The sequence below is a fragment of the Vipera ursinii genome (assembly GCF_947247035.1).
Source record: "Vipera ursinii genome assembly, chromosome: Z".
Taxonomy (NCBI): Eukaryota; Metazoa; Chordata; class Lepidosauria; order Squamata; family Viperidae; genus Vipera; species Vipera ursinii.
The window spans coordinates 100,934,390-100,954,205 of record NC_139517.1 but is presented as its reverse complement, the minus strand read 5'-3'; the positions used below and the strand labels follow the sequence as shown (position 1 = coordinate 100,954,205).

The window sequence follows — 19,816 nt, the reverse complement described above, 5'->3', positions numbered from 1 at the left end:
ATTTGGTGGTAATTTGTCAAATATACTTTTTTATGAAAAACATGCCAGCCATTGTGAGCAATGACCACTAACAGAGAAGCATATGAGTTTTAACTGTACAAAGTTTTCTGCTCAAAGTGTATTTTTCTCAATAAGAAAACACAAAGCCACATGGCATGTATTCCAGGGAAACATGACAAAACATTTCCTCATAGCTAAAAGAATAGCACTTTTAATGATACCTTTGTTTATTTAAATAGAACTTTTTTTTCAAACATACTAAGGGAAGGGGTGGGAAGAAAGAATGATATATATAGGGAGCCTGTTTCTTCTTCCTGCATCCTTTTAGGCCTTACATTTAAGAACTATGTAATCCATATAATTTCCATATAACATTCAGGACAAAGTTTGATTCTGATTTTAGTACAGGGGAAGTCTTTGAAATGTCTTAAATGTATTACAATACTGTTATAAATAGAATTTCATGACAAATAAGTAGAGTACATATTTCTCAGAATCACCAGTGATAATACAATAAAGGAACTGATAAAATATTTACTTTCAGGTGCACAAACGACAAAACATATGGACAGGAAGCACAGCAGGATACCCTAATGATATTCCTTCTATAGTCTAAGAGTGTGTTTCTCAGTCTCAAAAATTTCTCAACTTTTAAATTGTGTGATCTTCAACAAGGCAGTATGTTAAAGTCTATACATCTTAAAGGTTGAGATACACTGTTCTAAGCATATTTACAAAATATGTAGAAAAGAAGTATATGCACTACTGAAAAGGACTTTTGCATAAAATAAATATTATCAGCTCAACATGACATGACATCTTGCACTGGCTGATTTATGGTTTTGGAGGTGAAACTAATTTTCCGAAGTCAGAATCTTGGAAGTTAACACGGGAGATAGAAAGAGCATGACAAAGAACTTTTTCCTCAAATGTGCACTCAGCATTTTTGTTTTTTTAATATAGATAGATAGATAGATAGATAGATAGATAGATAGATAGATAGATAGATAGATAGATAGATAGATAGATATAGATATAGATATAGATATAGATATATAGAGATATAGAGATATAGAGATATAGATATATAGATATATAGATATATAGATATGTTTAAGTATTTGTCAAGGCTTTTTGAATGGACCTTGCTAATTAACTCTTTCATTCCTGTTTTGGCCCGGCTCAGGGCTTATCCACAGGACATAGTCAACTTATGACAGCTCATTATTTGTGTAAATTATTCAAATTGCTAATAAAGAATTTGGGAGGCTAAGATGATCATTTCGAACTCTTTATGTTCTCATCAGTTAGTCATACCCTTTATCTGAGATTCGAACCCGGGCTGATTATATATCAGGCAGTGTTTTAACCTCCTGAGCCCAGGTTCGAATCTCAGATAAAGAGTATGACTAACTGATGAGAACATAAAGAGTTCGAAATGATCATCTTAGCCTCCCAAATTCTTTATTAGCAATTTGAATAATTTACACAAATAATGAGCTGTCATAAGTTGACTATGTCCTGTGGATAAGCCCTGAGCCGGGCCAAAACAGGAATGAAAGAGTTAATTAGCAAGGTCCATTCAAAAAGCCTTGACAAATACTTAAACATACATTTGCCTTGCCTTCCAGCTAATATAAGAGAGAAGGAACCCGTGGCTCAGGAGGTTAAAACACTGCCTGATATATAATCAGCCCGGGTTCGAATCTCAGATAAAGGGTATGACTAACTGATGAGAACATAAAGAGTTCGAAATGATCATCTTAGCCTCCCAAATTCTTTATTAGCAATTTGAATAATTTACATATATATATATATATATATATATATATATATATATATATATATGTATATATGTATATATGTATATATGTATATATGTATATATATATATGTGTGTGTGTGTGTAAATTTTAAATTGCTAACAAAGAATAGTTAACAAGCATTTGACATATATATATATACACAAACACACACACACAAAATTTTATTTTCCCATTTCTTCCACAAACAAGTCAACAAATACATTGCCATACATAAATAAATACACATAAGTTTGGGTGCTGCTCGTCCATTTCCCCTTGTACTGTATCCACCCTCCTTCCCTCTTCTCTTTCTTTCTCCCTTTCTCCTTTCTTTCCTACTTCCCTCTTCTTCCTCTCCTCTCCCCTTTCCCTCACCACTCCCCTCCCGTTTCTCCCCACTTCTCCTCCTCTTTCCCTCCAACCTTCCTACTTCCTTCCCCCTCCTCTACTCTCTTCCCTCTCTCCTCTCCTTTCTTCCCTCCCATTCCTCTTCCGATACTATTCAGGGGTGATGTCCCAGCAGCTCCTCTCCTTAGATTTTCAATGTCTATATTATGTATAATAATATCGTTATCTCCTCATTTTTCTTCCAACTAAATTAGTGTTAGCTGTCTTTTAAGCATATTCTCTTTTTCACCCACTCATAAAATTTTCCCAAATTTCATAATACTCTGACTCTGTCTTATCTTAAATTATCATTGTTAATCTATTCATTTCTGCACATTCTGTTATTTTCCCGATCACCTCTTCTTCTGGAGGAGCTTTCAGTGCCTTCCAGTTTTGTGCAAACACAATCCTAGCTGCAGTGGTTATATGAATAATCAAATACGTGTTCTCTTTGCTATATTTCTCTGGTAAAATACCCAACAGGAATATTTCTGGTCTTAATTCTATACGTTGTGGTATCATCTTTTCTATCCATGATTTGATTATGTTCCAATAGGTTTTAGCTTCTGCACACGTCCACCACATATGATAGAAAGAGCCTGGTATTTGATGGCATTTCCAACATTTCATAGATCTGTCCTTAAAGATTTTAGTTAGTCTTTCTGGAGACATATGCCATCTGTAGAACATCTTGTACATATTTTCTTTATACGCTGTCGCCATTGTCAGTTTAGTTTCTTTCCCACAATTGCTGCCATCTATTTAATTCAATCGTATATCCAAAATTTCTTGACCATTTTAACATTGACTCCTTAACTTGCTTCTCCTCTAATTCCCTATATAATAAGTAGCTATACATTTTTTAATCCATTTTTCTTCAGTTCCCGTATTTCATCTAACTCTGTTCTCCCCAAATTAAAACCATCTATTTTAGCATCTTTTTCATATCTAGATTGTATTTGCCTTCTCATGTACCAATCCATCTTTATTCCTTGTTCCTCTAATAGTTGTTTGGTTTTCAGCTTCCCCGTGTCTGTTAGTAGGTCTTTATATCTTATAATGTTTCCCATGTTAAACATATTGGGGTGTATTAACGCTTCCATCATTGAGAGCCAATCTGGAATCCTCAAGTAATGCTTCCTCTTTATTTTCTCCCAAACCATCAATAAAGAATTCTTGATATGTCGTCTCTGGACATAGCTGTGTATTCTATTTTTCCCATACCACATGAACGCATGCCATCCCAACTGTAAATCATGTCCCTCTAATGTCAATAATCTAGTATTCCTCAGTACAATCCATTCTCTTATCCATGACATTACTGCAGCCTGGTAATATAATTCCCAATTAGGTAAGCTAAACCCACCCCTGAGTCTTGTATCCTGTAACATTTTAAAATTAATCCTTGCTTTTTACCCCTGCCAAATATATTTCAAAATTATTTTATTTAGTCCCTCAAAATATATCTTTTCCAATCTTACTGGTATTGTTGAAAACAAAAACAACAATCGTGGTAATATATTCATTTTGATTATTGCAATCCTACCTATTAATGATAGTTGTACCTTTTTCCATTTATCCAAATCTACTTCGATTTGTCTTTTCAATTTGTAATAATTATCTTCTTTAATTGTTGTACATCTTGCTGTCAGGTGAATCCCCAGATACCCCGTATATACTTGAGTATAAGCCGAATTTTTCAGCCCACTTTTTGGGCTGAAAAATTCCACTTCGGCTTATACTCCAGTCAACAAAAAAACTTACCAAGGACTTGTGCGCGGCTGAGGCTTTGGAGCTTCCGGGATCGCGCTCACCTCTCCCAAGCCACCGCCGTCCGGAGACCTGCTGAAGTTTGGGGAGGTTTGGGGAGGTGCGCGCGCACCTCGCCAAACCTCCCCAAACGAAGCCGGGTCTCCGTTCCTCTGCGCCCTGCCTGCCTGCTTCTTTCCACAGCGGAAAGAAGCAGGCAGGCAGGGCTCGGAGGAACGGAGACCCGGCGACGTTTGGGGATATTTGGAGAGGCGCCCAAACCTCCCCAAACGTCGCCGGGTCTCCGTTCCTCTGCCCCCTGCCTGCCTGCTTCTTTCCGCTGTGGAAAGAAGCAGGCAGGCAGGGCACAGAGGAACGGAGACCCGGCGACGTTTGGGGATATTTGGAGAGGCGCCCAAACCTCCCCAAACGTCGCCGGGTCTCCGTTCCTCCGCCCCCTGCCTGCCTGCTTCTTTCCGCTGTGGAAAGAAGCAGGCAGGCAGGGCACAGAGGAACGGAGACCCGGCGACGTTTGGGGATATTTGGAGAGGCGCCCAAACCTCCCCAAACGTCGCCGGGTCTCCGTTCCTCCGCCCCCTGCCTGCCTGCTTCTTTCCGCTGTGGAAAGAAGCAGGCAGGCAGGGCACAGAGGAACGGAGACCCGGCGACGTTTGGGGATATTTGGAGAGGCGCCCAAACCTCCCCAAACGTCGCCGGGTCTCCGTTCCTCCGCCCCCTGCCTGCCTGCTTCTTTCCGCTGTGGAAAGAAGCAGGCAGGCAGGGCACAGAGGAACGGAGACCCGGCGACGTTTGGGGATATTTGGAGAGGCGCCCAAACCTCCCCAAACGTCGCCGGGTCTCCGTTCCTCCGCCCCCTGCCTGCCTGCTTCTTTCCGCTGTGGAAAGAAGCAGGCAGGCAGGGCACAGAGGAACGGAGACCCGGCGACTGTGTATTCAGGCTTGCAAAATGGCGGATCGAGCCTCTGCTGGCGGCAGAGGCTTGCAGAACGGCGGATCGGCTTATACTCGAGTCAACAACTTTTTCCAGTTTTGGGGGGTGAAATTTGGGGTCTCGGCTTATACTCGAGTCGGCTTATACTCAAGTATATACGGTATTTTACCTTCTTTACAATCTGTATCTCTAACTTTCCCATCAATTCTTTTTTTTGTTTTTCAGTAATATTTTTCACTAACATTTTTGTTTTATCTTTATTAATCTTCAAACCTGCTACCTCACCATATTTTTCTATTTGTTCTATTAATACAGGTCCTGTCTCTAGTGGCTTCTCCAAGATAAATACTAAATCATCTGCAAAAGCTTGTAGCTTATATTCTCTCTTAACTTTCATACCCTTTATATCCTTATTCTGTTTTATAGTTCTATTTTGTATCTCCAATGTCAATACAAACAATAATGTGGATAAAGGGCATCCCTGCCTTGTTCCCTTAATAATGTTAATCTTTTCAGTCATATCTCCATTTATCATTATTTTGGCTATTTGCTTATTGTAAATTGCTTTAATTACATTTATAAATTTCTCCCTAAAATCCATAATCTGTAATCCATTATCATGAATTGCCAATTCACATTGTCAAATGCTGTCTGCACATCCAAAAACATCAATGCCATCTGTTTTTTGGGATGTGTTTCATAATATTCTAATGTGTTTAATATAATTCGCATATTGTCTCTAATCTGTCTTTTGGGCAGGAACCCATTTTGATCCATATGTATAAATTCGTTTAGGAACTTTTAAAGCCTTTCGGCCATGATTGATGCGAATATTTTATAGTCCACACTCAGCAAGGAAATCGGTCTATAGTTCTTTATTTTCTGTATTTCCGTTTCTTCCTTTGGTATGAGGGTAATAAGTGCTTCCGACCACGAATCTAGTATCTTAGCTTCAGAGAGGAGTTCATTATAGAGTTCCAGCATTACATTGCCTAACAGTTCCTGCAATGTTCTATATAGTTCCGCTGGTAGCGCATCTGGTCCTGGTGTTTTGCCATTCTTTTGTTTTTTAATTGCTTCTGTTAATTCCATCATTGTTATTTTGTCTTCTAATAGCTTTTTAAATTTCTCTGGTACTTTAGGTATCTCTGTTTTTTCCAAGAATTGTTTTATCCTATCATCTGAAACTACTTGTTGCTTATATAAATTCTCATAATATTCCCAAGCTATTTTTTTCTTTTTTTTCATTCTTGTAAAGTCCCCTCGGCATCTTCCAGTTGTTTAATCCATCTCTTCTCTTTCTCCTTTTTAATTTTATATGTCAACCATCTCCCTGGTTTGTTTGCACGTTAGAAAAAGGTTTGTTTAACTGCCTTTATTTTCCTTGCCACCTCTTCATTTTCTATTAAGTTCATTTTATGCTTGTTCAACTCTATTAAATTTTTTATCTTTTTGTTTTGTGTATCTTTCTGTAATTCTTTCTCAAGAGTCTTATATTCTTCCTCCAGTTTTTCCCTAATCTGTCTTTTCTGTTTATTCTTTTTCCCCATATAAGATATAGCAAGTCCTCTCATGTATGCTTTCGCTGTATCTCAGACATTTTGAAGTGAGATATCTTCTGTTTTGTTTTCCTTAAAGAAGAAAGTCATTTCTTTTTCCATATTTTGCTGGAAGTCTTTTTCATTCAATACAGTTTGATTTAATGTCCATCTTGTTCTCTTTTTTTGTCCTTTCCATGTAATTGTGACTGGGTTGTGGTCCACCCATGTGCTTGTTTCTATGTTTATATTTTGGGTACTTGTAAATAAGTCTATTGATGTCCATATTATATCTATTCTTGAACAGGAAAGGTGTCTGTTAGAATAGGATGTATATTGCTTCTTTTCCGGATATTTTTCTCTCCAAACATCTAGTATATTTAATTCGTCCACCATATTATGAAAAGATTTTGGAAGTGTTCTCCTTAGGGTCTTATTTTTTTTGTCGTATTATAATCCAGCCCGGCCTTTACAATAGCATTGAAATCTCCAATCATACATATGCTTTTGAATTCCTATTCTATTATTTTCTGGTGTAATTTTGAATAAAAATTTTCTTGGTTTTCATTTGGGGCGTAAATCGCTACCAATAAAGTTTTTTTACAACTCATAATTACTTCCACCATTAAAATTTACCCTTCTTCATCTGAATATAACAATGTAGTTTGTATTGCTTTTTGGATATATACCACCACACCTCTTTTTCTCTGATCTGCAAGTGAGGTATATAATTCTCCCAATTTTGGATATTCTAGTAGATTTTTATGTTGTTTCTTAATATGAACTTCTTGTAAACAAATTATATCCATTTTTAAATTTCCCCAATTTATTTAGTGTTTTCTTTTTATAGTCAAATTTAGTCCATTTACGTTTATCAAAATTGCTTTTATTTCTTCTTCCATGATTATTTATTTGAAGTTTTAGTTGCTCTCATTATTCTCATCTCTCTTTGCTCTTTTGCCTCTATTGCTCGTCCCTTCTCTCAACATCCTTTCCTCCTGTTCTATGCTATACTTACTGCGTTGCTTCTCTGTCTTGTCTCCTTGCTGTCTGATTACTCTTTCCCCTCTCAGCCTTTCTTCTTCTTGCTGCCCAAAGTATTGATCATAGAAAAGTTCTGCTTTCTCTATTGTGCCCAGTCTATGTCTTTGTTCTTGCCAATTTATCATTACTCCTTCTGGTATTAACCATCTAAAATTTATCCCTTTTTTAATTAAGCATTTTGTCAGAAATTGATACTCCTTTCTCAGGTCTCTCACTCTTCTTGGGATCTGTTTTAACATCACTATCTCTCTTCCTTTGCATTTTATTTTAACATTTCTCAGTTTCTGTAGTATATCTACCCTTAATGCTTTTTTAGTAAATCTTATATACACCTCTCTGGGGAGAGTATTTCTCGTTGCATATCTAGTGTGTATTCTAAATATCTCATCTATATCATTAATTATCTTTTCCTTGCTTTCCTCCAATGCTTCTGCTAATATTCCCGCCATTACATCTGCTAGGTTCTCTCCCTTTTCTTCTTCAACATTTTGGAATCTTAAATAATAATCAGCTCTATCCATCTCTAAAGCAATGATCATTTTCTTCTGGTTCCTGTCTGTTAATGTAAGTCGGTTATCAATCTCCTCTAGTCTCTTTATCTGTTAATTCTTTCTTCTGCTTGTTGCAATCTTTGTTCATTTTTCTCCATCAGTTCTTTGACCTCTTTTAGGTCTTCTTCTAGTTTGCCAATCCCTTCTTTGAAGTTTGTGTGTAGAGCCAGTATCATATTTTTCAATTCCATGTTGGATCTATCTTGCTGTGTTGTGTTGTCCAGTGATTTCTGTGCCACCGGACTCTGTGATATTAGGGCAGCTGTTGCTATGTGTGTTGTGGTCCCCCCCGCCAACAAAAAGAGTACCAAAAATTTCAGCGACAACTAAAGGTGAGAACTAAGGGAAAAGGAAAGAAAAAAAGAAGGAAAAAGCCAAATATCCTTATATCTAAAAAAGAAGAAATTAATCCATACAGGTTACGCTCTTTGTTTGTTTCAAAGTCTCTGTGCCCTTAGTCCAAAAGAAAAAAAATAAAATAAAAAACAATCCACCATTCCGCAAACTAAAAAAACACTGTAAACTTCTTATCAGTGAGTCCTGCAGCTGTCATTCAAGGTCACTTACTCTCCCTTTTTTTCTTAAGCTTCAAGGGTATTCTCAGCCGAGATACTTGATTCATTACCTTCTTTTGCCTTCCATTGTTATCCACTGCTGCAGTTCGAGAGGAGCAGTTTAAAAATCCGCTCCTCCCCCCTTCTCCATGGCGTCAAATTCTTATTTCCCCCCCCCACACACACACAGTTTCCAGCATTTAAGGATTCTCAATCTTCTCACCCAGGCAATCCTCCAAACTTACTTTCAAGATCTTCCAAGTGGCTGCCCTGGCTTGTGACGGCTCACAATGGCCGTCTGACAGCTGCTGGTCCGGGAAGCTTCCGTCGACTCTCCAGGAGGTTACGATCCCTCCTGTGCTGCCAAAACTGTGCCTCCCTTCTTCACTGTCCCTACAGGACAGCTCTGATCTGTTTGAAACTCAGACAGATCCCCCAAACAGCTGAAAAGCGACAATCCTTCGGGAACTTCCAAAGGATGTCGTTCCACCATGGCGCTGGTCCCGCCCCTCCTTCCGCATCTTTGTGAACTTAGAAATCATTGCTACCATCGTGCATATTTAATATTAGAAATAACTTTTTCTACAATAGTAAAAATAACTACATCTACCAGTGTTTTGGGCAGCTGCTTAAGGGGCAGACTTAAAGCTGAAAATCTACTAAATGAAAAGCAAAGTTTGTTTTTGTTTTAACATTTGGTAAACACATACACACAAACACACCAGTATCATTTGATATGGGATACTTTGAGTTGAAATACTCCACTTCTGATTCATATTCTATAAATGCAGATTCCAATACAATCAAGCTGTTATGTGGTGCTGGATGCAATAAATATAATCAGAATATTTACAGATGCATTACAGCAGGAAATAATCCTAATTTTACACACAGGAATTTCCTGGATTCAATATGTCATTTGTTCCTGGCAAAGTCTTTCCTTTGTCTGCATATACTTCATGTTTTCTGCAAGCAGTGAATGTTATCTTACATAACTGGGGGATATATTTGTGCCAATTTTATATATTCTGGACAATAACGACTAATTAAACATTTAATCTTCCAACCTGAACTCTGGGTATGCGGAATTTATCTTACCAAACACAATTGAAGTGCCAGTATGCTTATGCACATGGTATGCTTATATATTTATATATAATAAGCCTTGGCTTTTTTTAGTAGGGGAAAGGTGAAAAAGAAGAATTTCCAAAGAGTTTCAAACGTTTTAAAATTCTAGATTCTCTTACAAATAAGTATTAGCTTCAGAAGCCCCTTAATCTGTGTATACGTGGATTATACAGTAGAATACAAAAGGTAACATTTCAGAATTCTTTCTGTAGTTTCAATTGTAGGTGATATTAAAAGTTTTGATGTTGTTCCTTGAAACCAATGGATGCAAGGCATATCTCATTAAATTATAATGTTAGAAGTTGGCTTAGCATGTTCTCTTTTATAACACCATCACCTATACCTTAGTGTGTTGGATGAACCCAATTAATTATTGTTTAGCATACAAATCATTTTAAAGGAAATTATGCTTATCTGCATGTGCAAACCTCAATTCTTAGTTCTTTTATTCAATCTCAGATCTACCTTGAAACTCCCAGCTATTACACAGTACTAGTTCCAAGTAAGACATTAAAGCATTATCACCTAACGATGACTTTTAACTAAATGAGTTTTATATCAGTTCATTCCAACAGATTATACTAAATCTACACAGAATAATTATTGAATCGACTAGCACTGACCAAAGAAAACAAATATGGGAAGCTGTTATTATTTGGCTATTCAGAGCATTAGCGCAGTTTTAGAAGCAAAATTATTAAAGGATTTCTGAAAGGATTAATATTATAAGAAAACAAAACTTGCTTTCTATAAGTATTTTTCACTGAATTTTGAAAGATTGCATTTCAATGAAAAAGGAAGGAAGCTGAATGTCTATTGTTTCTTTAACTGTCCTTTTCTGGATTACCTGAACATTTAACATTGGAGGATAGATCTTCTTGCCTTCTCGAACATAGTGATTTTAAAGTTTAGGATAAAATAAAAACACATTTTAAGGAACATCTCATGAAACTTTTTGCACTAATTCTCTTATAGAAACCAAGCAAGGACATCTTTCATATTATGAACAATTTATTCTGATATGGAAAATTAAAAAAGTGTAAGATCTGGATTCAGTATTGTTGACCAAACCAGGTCTATATGGATGTAAGACAAATCAAGCAAAGATTACTATAGATCACTCTATGTGAAACCTAGATGTATTGTTTTAAACTGTAACACTGCATGGAAAAGAGCTGCATGCAAAGACTTGATTCCACACCCAATTAATTCCTTTTGAATCAAATCTCTATCCCTTGTGGTGGTAGTTCCTCATTCCAAAAGGAAATGATCCATAGAGAATAAAGTTGTTAAGTTATGATGCCTATATACAATGTCCAATATTGGAAAGAGGTATTTTATTTAACATCAGATATTGAGCACCTCAAGTAAGTTGTGCTATAATCCTCAAATCTTGGTGGAAAAATATTCTAGACTAAATAGGTTTGATCCTAGAGCAGGGCTTTTCAACCTTTTCACCCAATGTACCACTTTTAGGATATGGCAACATCCGAGTACCACCAGTCACCTAGCAAGGTGTCAAAAACTTGACCCAAAAAAAAGGAAAAAACCTGATGAAGTACAGGTAGTCCTCAACTTACAACAGTTCACTTAGTGACTATTCAAAGTTACAATAGCACTGAAAAAAAGTGCCCCCCCCCCAAGCCACAGCCAAGCAAGACACCTGCCTGGCGGCTCATTTCCTCCTGTCCGACGTTTTCATTGTTGTGAGCATTTCTGTTGAGGATTGGCAGCAGGGGTGGTGTGGGGTGGTGTTTGGTGTTTATTCCCCCAGTCTTCTGGGTGGATGCAGCAGGTTTTGGTCACTTCACATGACCCTGGGACACTGTGACCGTCATAAATATGAATCAGTTGCCAAGCATCTGAATGTAAATCACAAGACCCTGGAGATGCTGCAACATTCCAGCTGATCAGCAATTCTTCTGGGCTCAGAAGTGACAGGATCAGCGCCAAGCTCCAGCTGGAGACTGGCACTGATCCTGGCGCTTCCACTGATCCCTCACAGCCCTGCAGCTTCAGCTATCTCTCGCTCAGGCTTGTGGGGTGCTGCCACCGGTTCAGCTCATTCCCCTCCCCCGTTACTTTTCTAGGATGGTTGCGTACCACCTGCCAGGTGCCAATGTACCCGTACCACTGGTTGAAAAGCCCTGTCCTAGAGGATTCTTCTTAAGCTAATTATTGACTAACAAATTACTGTAAGAGGGTCAACACCTAACAACCAAGTTTTAAATACTACATCTAGTATAATAAATTCTACTATCATTGTGATATCTTTTCTATCAACTATTTCTAATATAACAAGGTACTATGACATCATCTTTTGCTCTTATTTAACTGAAAAAACCAAAACACTATATTATTCACTTTTATATTTGAGAAAAAGATAGATATTCACCCATTACTGCATACAATAACAAATAGAACTTTCCCATGAAATCAAACATTATAAATATATTAAAAACATACTCCAAAATAGATTATAGATTTCTCTTTCTTAAAAATTATCACGACAGAAAATGACTCAAACTGTAGCACCTGTAGTACAGGCAGTCCTCAACTTACAACAGCTTGTTTACTGATAGTTCAAAGTTACAATGGCACTGAAAAAAGTTACTTCTGACCATTTTTCATACTTAAAATCATTGTGGCATGTAGAAAAGCAAAACATAAGGGTCTTCCTAATCTCATTATGTTGATAGATATAGAAATACTATATTAATGTTTAAACAGGATATCTAAAGTAAGTTGATACAGGATTGCAAAATTTTTATTTTAGTAGGTTCCAAATATGAAGATTTATTACTTGTTTATATACTTGCAAAAATTCCCTGGAAAATTTCACTAAAGGTTCTACCTAGCTTCTTTCAAATTCCATCATAATACCTGTTATGCATAGGCATTTTTTTATAATTAGTCATCATGTACATTTGAACCTCATATTATTACATATCAGACATATTACTCATCTAAAGAAACAGTATGATTAGAACTACTGGGACTCCACCCATGAAAATTGTAAATGAATCTTCACATACAACTATCATATCAGCAAGAACATAGGGTAAATCATAGACATGAACACAAAGGAGTTTTTTCTATTACTGATGAACAACCATGTATTATTTCTGGACCATTTATAAAATCTAAAACTTACAAAAGCTAAAACCATCATAGATGGGAATGAACAACTCTTTCCTTTTTTAAAAAAAAATCCAAATCATATTTTCAAACCTATAAAAAATTAGGCCAGGAATTACTGTGACCTGAGATGTATTATATTTAAAGACCACTGCAACCAAGGTTGCAACAATCTTTAGTGGAAATTAAGTTCTGTTGAATTCAATATGGCTTATTTCTGACTAGGTAGGCAGCATGTTTTATCCTTGAAGTGGAGAAGCTTCTGCCTTAGTGTATTCGTTTTCCAATTTTGTGCAATGCGAATACACTAAGACAGAAGCTTGCCCACCCCAAGCATAAAACACCCAAACACAAACTGAGCAATGTGACATATGTAATACAGGTAGTCTTTGACTTATAACCACAATGGACCAAAAACTTTCTATTGCTGAGTTGTTTGTTGAATGTGTTTTGCCCCATTTTACAATCTTTCTTGCCACAGTTGTTAAGTGAATCATTGCAGTTGTTAAGTTAGTAACACGGTTGTTAAGTGAATCTGGCTTCCCAACTGACTTTGTGAGAAAAGTCGCAAAAGGTGATCACATGACGCTGGAACACTGCATCTGTCATACATATGAGTCAGCTGCCAAACTTCTGAATTTTGATCATGTGACCATGGGGATGCTGCAACTGTCAAAAGTGTGAGAAATTGTCGTAAGTCACTTTTTTCAGTGCTATTGTTACTTTGAACAGTCACTAGATGAACTGCTGTAAGATCAGGACTACCTGTACAACGCAGTGAGATAAGTGTAGATCTGTACAGTGGAAAACAAAACAACCACTTCACAACTTAGGAAGAGCCTTGGTGGCGCAGTGGGCTAATGCCTCCTTAAGTAACACCAGCTGCGTACAATTAGTGCAGGTTCGCATCCCACCAGGCTCAAGGTTGACTCAGCCTTCCATCCTTCCGAGGTAGGTAAAACGAGGACCCAGATTGTTGGGGGCAATTAAGCTGACTTTGTAATAATGCCGCTTGGGGTGTGTGTGAAAGCCCTAATAAGCAGGCATATACATAGAATGAAGGCTACTGCTAAGCTTGTAAGCCGCCCTGAGTCTTCGGAGAAGGGCGGGATATAAATGGAATTAAAATAAAAAAATAAACAAAATAAATGCATGGCACAATATACAAAAACAAACCCTCGGGACAAGATTCAGTCCATCTGCATTTGAAAGACCAAGGTCACTCTTTTGAAGACAGCAAAGTCCACATTCTGGATAGAGAGGACCACTGGTTTGAAAGAGGGTGAAAAAGAGGCTACCTATGTTAGAACTGAACAGTCCTCCCTCAACAGAGGGAGAGGAATACGACACCACCAATCTCTTTGTCTACAACACAGTCCTTTCAGCAGTTCCAAGAAGATTCCACTCCCATTTGCCCTCTGATTCAGGTCACCCTGAGGGCACAGATAAACTCCCAAGTGGCCTCAAAGGCTCTCAGACAGAGTGCTATTGAACAGATGACTGCAAAGAATTATGATCCTTCCATCCCATTCCCCACCATCCTGTCATAACTAATGTTTCCATCCTCCTCCACCGTTCGAATTGATGTTCTTTGATGAGAAGCAAAACACTGTTTTCCTCAAGGAAAAAAAAACAGTCCAGCTGCCTTTTGAAAAAGCACCTTTGACCATGACCCGGATGACTGAGAATCTCCACAGACATTTACCCATTTTGAATTTCTATTTCACATGCAATTTTAATATATTCTATATACCGGTACTCTTGAATTGTTTAGAAGGGACTACATATTCTAAATTAAGTTCTAATTTCAAAATTAACTTGGATACCATATAGAATGAGTATTGTCTTAAGGGCAATATTTAATAGTCCTAAAAAAATTATAGGTTGATTTAGGCACAAATAATTCCCAGTATAAAAGACACTCTTTTTGTTTTTCCTTTTTGTGTTCCAGAAATCAATGCATACATGTGGCACCATGCCCATCCACTCAAATACTTAAGTCACACACCTATGCCTCTGGAGATGGATGTTTGAATGCGTAGGAGGAAAAGCTCAAGCACAGAAGGGTTAGGCTGGCAATATATTCACTTAAACAAACTATTCCATATATCTGCTCTAATACTCAAATGCCTTTGCTTAAAATTCTCATTCAATCTACACAACTAATCTCAAACATAGTTGATTACATTCTCTGCCCCACTTCCTCACCTGACCACGTTAGGATGCTCAAATGTTTCCAGATGCTTCAAGACTGCCACCTCGCGTATAGTGGAAAGCGGCATTCCTTCCTCGCTGGTCTGCACCCGCACCCTCTTCAGTGCTACAAAGCGCCCTCCATTCTTCAAGTCTCGAGCCTTGAACACTTTCCCATAGGCTCCTTCACCAATTTCCGCCACACATTCATACTGCTGGTCAGCTAGGCTCATGTTGTCCTTATCCATGACTTCACGGCTTTCCTTCTTCACAAATTGTTGCCTGATGTTCTAATAGTTGAATCTGTTGACCTGTATTCCAATTGCCAAAATGCCTTTTCTGCTACTTCAACAAGTATTCAGAACAATTACTGATGGGCCAGTCAACAGAATGTAACATTCAAGAACTGTAGTAATAAACTGTGGTTGTTTTATTGCTTAGCTGGTGAATGGTCTTTGGAATAAATCTCTGTGTAAACCCAATTCAATCTATAAAACCAAAGTGTATGAGAGAAAAAGAGAGAGAGAAAGAGAGAGAGAACGAGAAAGAGAGAGAGAGAGAGAACATATTATTTCTCCATCACAGAATATCTTTTCATTTATTATTGCAACTGTTCACTTATTTCATACATAATATAGCATTAATTTCACTACTTAGTATGCATTATCAGGCTATGTTCCCATTATTAGCATTAATATCCCATTCCCTATATATTAGTAATTTTGTCTCCCTTCAAAGAATGTTCATTTTATTTTCTCAACAAAACTGTCAAGTAAGTTGGTCTCAGAGACAAGAGTTGGAATTACCTATTACACTAAACTAAGGGTAGTTTTAACCAGTTATGTTTATATTATCAAGTTGTAACTGGATACACACAAGGTGTTAAACCAAACAAATGACACAAGTCATTATATGAACTTCTTCACCAAACAGGTCACAATCTATACATTCTAAACTCCCTGAATTAAGACTGTCATTACTGAGTTAAGTCTCAAAAATTTACTAGTAATCAATCTTTTAAAACGGAAGGTTTCTATTTCTATTAGCAAAAATTCCAAGCCATCTTCAAGGACAGAGTATATAATCCACTGAGATGGTCTTCAGATTTATAGACTTCCAACTTCTAAAATTTCTCACCAAATAATGACTTTTCTGAGAATTTTTTTGTTACTGAGATCTCTGGGAATCAAGTCCACACATCTAGAGGGATTCCAAACTGGGAGAAAATCAGTAATATAATTGGAGAATTACTATTGACAGCAACAGCCAGATAAGCAAAGCTGCAGCCAAGCAAAACAGAAAAGAAATGGGCTTGGATAAATGCTGAGGACTTTTCAACTTCCATTTGCGCAGTTAACATTGTGCAAGACAAAGCCAAGATATAGAAGAAATGCATTTTTCAATACTTCTAAAACTGGTCATATCTGAATTTAAAAATGCCAATTCTTATATATGCCCAAAGAGACATCTGCTACTTTAGAAGAAAAGAAACTCACATATACGATTCATCCAAAGGGTGATAGAAGATTCCTAAATGTTCATCTTAAAACAAGGTGGTAATCTCACTAAGCACAACGAATGCTTTCTATGTGTAAGATGTGTTCCACTGAAATTACCAGGCTTAAAAGTGCTTTCTTCACATCTAGTGAGTAATAGTAAAATAGGTAAATAGTAGAGTTAATTTTTAATCAAACCACAAATGTTATAATTTAATAAATCCAAACCCCATAATATTTATGTCTAATCTTTTTCTAGATAGATATCTAAAAGATCCAGTATGTGAAGAATTCACAAGACAATGTGGGAATGATTCAACAATGAAAAATCAATGCATGGTTGAGAGAAGTAAGCTTTATATCCGCTGATGTCATCTACAATCAGTGATAAATTCTGACTGGCTACAGCAAATTCAACCTTCAAGTAATAAGGAGTGACAAGCGCTACAAAACCTGTTTATATACAGATCACCAACGTCTTTGCATTATCACTAATGAGCAACCAAAGTATCACCAAGAATCAAAAACTCTTTTAATTTTGCTGTAAATGCCAAAAATCAGTGGTTATGAAAAAAACAGATTCTTTTAACATAACTTCAAGATTATTAAGGTCATTGCTAATATTTTATAGATAAAAAATTGAAACTTATTCAGTAAACTATAGAAAAGTCAATGGGTACATTTAGATAACAGTAAGCCAGAATTTTGAAAGTTTCTTGAAGAAAACACTATGCCTGCCTCCAACAAAACTTTAAATTTAATGTATGCTTGAGCATGAACCAGGCCTATGGTTCATATGAGTGTTGTGTAGCTGAGTTTATTAACAACAGAATAATTGATTTTACACTCCAAACTTTAGCCGCTTAGCTATCCCAAAGATATATTCTATTATTGAACCTCCTTTTCTCATCCTCCTACTTAATTCTCTACTTCTGCCATTGTGGCTATGTAAACCAAAAACCTATTTGCAATGTGGGTTGCTGTGGACTAAGTACATCTTATTAAAACACTCAAGTTCTTTACAAAGTTTGTGCAGATGGTTAAAAATCCTCTCATCTGAAAATATATTTCCTGGGATTACTGGTAAAGAAAAGAAACCGAGTATGCATACGTATTCTAGGAGAAGACTGATTTCAAAGTAGCCACGCAAGCCTTTTAAAAGGTGTGGATGCTGTAATGTCTTAAGAAAGATGCTCTATTTGTGCTAACTTACTAAAATTCTTCATAAAGCTCTGTTATCTGTATTTGTCTTCTACACAGATTGTGAATTAATCTAAGAATTTCTAATCAATGAAGACGATTGGCTGGGAAGACATGTCTTTTTCAGTACTCTAGAATATGCTAGGTTGGACAAGGCTTGCGTTTTGGTGATTGCTATACTTTGGTTATTTTTCTTATAAAGTGTTTTCCCATTATACTGTCTTTCTTATTTCCCTAATTATTCCAACTATCCTTATTATTTGTGCTACAGCATAGTTTTCCTCTTAAAATCTTATGTCCTTTTCCATACCTTTCTATTTCTCCCATTGAATTTTCCCTCCTGCCCATACTTTTTTCCTGAGCCTTCCCTTCCTTTTCAACATTAAACTCTTTTTCTAATAGTTTGCTCAAGAATTATGAAGTTCTGAGTTTTTTTTCAGGCTTTGTGTATGCTTTCCTACCCTGCAATATGAGCTTTTATTCTGCATACTTAAGCTCTCTGCTAGTCCTAACTCCACTGGTGACAACTGTTTGAGCAGTTGAAAGAGTATGAATAATACTATTCTCTAAATGACTATTCAAATTTACTACGTTGAAGAATGGAGATTATTTTCTGATAAGTATGGAAATGTGGTAGAAGTATCCATGACATCACTACTTATGATTTCCACGATGTATGGGAAAACAATACGTTGTATGAAAACGAATAAATTTAGTATGACATGTGCCAACCTTAATTAACATAGGCTAACTTTTCCCAACCAATGTCCTATAAGCATTTCTGAAGGGATGCATATTTGCATCATTTATTTTGGTACTTTAAAAAAAGATCACTGACAGTTAAGACATTTGTCTTCTTAAGGAAACTCTTATTATCTTTCATTTTTAAATAAATACCTTACAGATAATTCTTGAAAAGGAAAAAGAGCTTACCTATATCATTTTTCTCTTCTTCCAGAATGACTGACTCGTATAATTATTATAGTCCTTATTAAAATCTACAAGTATCTCTCTCAGAACTATGATTTAAAGGATGTTTGGAAATATTGGTGTTAACTAAGTTAAAAACTGTACAGATATTGTTTTGAAATTGTGATTTCCAGGTCTGTTGGGCTACAATTCCCTTGATCCATGACAATTTGCCTATACTCTTTCTTTTAAACATACTACAAAACATTATGAAAGGAGGTTTTATATTTTCACAAGATTATTTTAATATGGACGTGGTCTCTGGAGAAGAGAAATAATTTGAAAATAACATAAGTTTGTAAATATATCTTTCAAGTGAGCAAGCATTTAGTAAATTAAAGGTAAGAACATTTACCTCAAGAAATATACAGCATTCTTATAGCTAGTAGCAACAGACTAGAACAGTGATGGCGAACCTTTTAGAGACAGAGTGCCCAAACTGCAACCCAAAACCCACTTATGTATCATTGGGTGTCGGGTGGGCGTGGCCCTTTGGGTGGGCGTGGCTGCAGTGGTAGCTGCAGACTGGGTGGGACTAAAAAGTTCAATCAATCAATTCCAACTTTGCGAGAACTTTTTTTCCCCCAAGAGAAGTTGAAATTGATTGATTGAACCTTTTTTTTTTGTACATGGTGGCAGAGGCCTAAAGCGAAAAAGTTTTATAATACCCAGCTGAAGGCCTAAGACTGGGGCAACAGCATGCGTGCCCACAGAGAGAGCTCTGCGTGCCATCTGTGGCACCCGTACCATAGGTTCGCCAACATGGGACTAGAAGTTCACTGAGGAAAGAAGATGCAATCCAAGAACAACGGTGGGCAGGTAATGTCACACAAAATGAGCAGAGCTCCACCTTGCCTGTTTCCCACATCTGCAGTATTTTGTGTTTTGTGTTTCTTGCTTATAAAATGGTAAGAAATGTTACCACTAACTTACAGCAATAAGAAAAAATGGTTTCCCTTCTGTATTTACTGGCCAGAAAACAATAGTCTTAAGCAGGTAAAAGGTTTTTCCCTGCCCAGTCATGTCCAAGTCTAGGGGGCAATGGTCTCTTTCTTATCTGAGGGAGCCAGTGTTGCCCAGACATTTCTGTGGTCATATGGCCAGCATGATTA

The 19,816-nt window shown here is 36.9% G+C and overlaps 1 protein-coding gene across 4 annotated transcripts in view; it reads right to left on the bottom strand.

Annotated features, from left to right (window-relative positions):
* The window catches only part of CDK6 (cyclin dependent kinase 6), a 116,207-nt gene that overhangs the window by 91,948 nt on the left and 4,443 nt on the right, over positions 1-19,816 (bottom strand). For 3 of the 4 annotated variants that reach the window (XR_014494099.1, XR_014494100.1, XM_083376378.1), the window contains exon 2: positions 15,055-15,527. Coding sequence is in view for 2 of the 4 variants with exons in the window: in XM_083376378.1 (XP_083232504.1) it covers positions 15,055-15,287 (233 nt within the window). In the remaining 2 variants the exon portion in view is untranslated. Of the gene's footprint in view, positions 1-15,054; positions 15,528-16,535; positions 16,657-19,816 lie in introns of those variants that run through there. The other variant, XM_083376379.1, reaches the window with a different exon arrangement.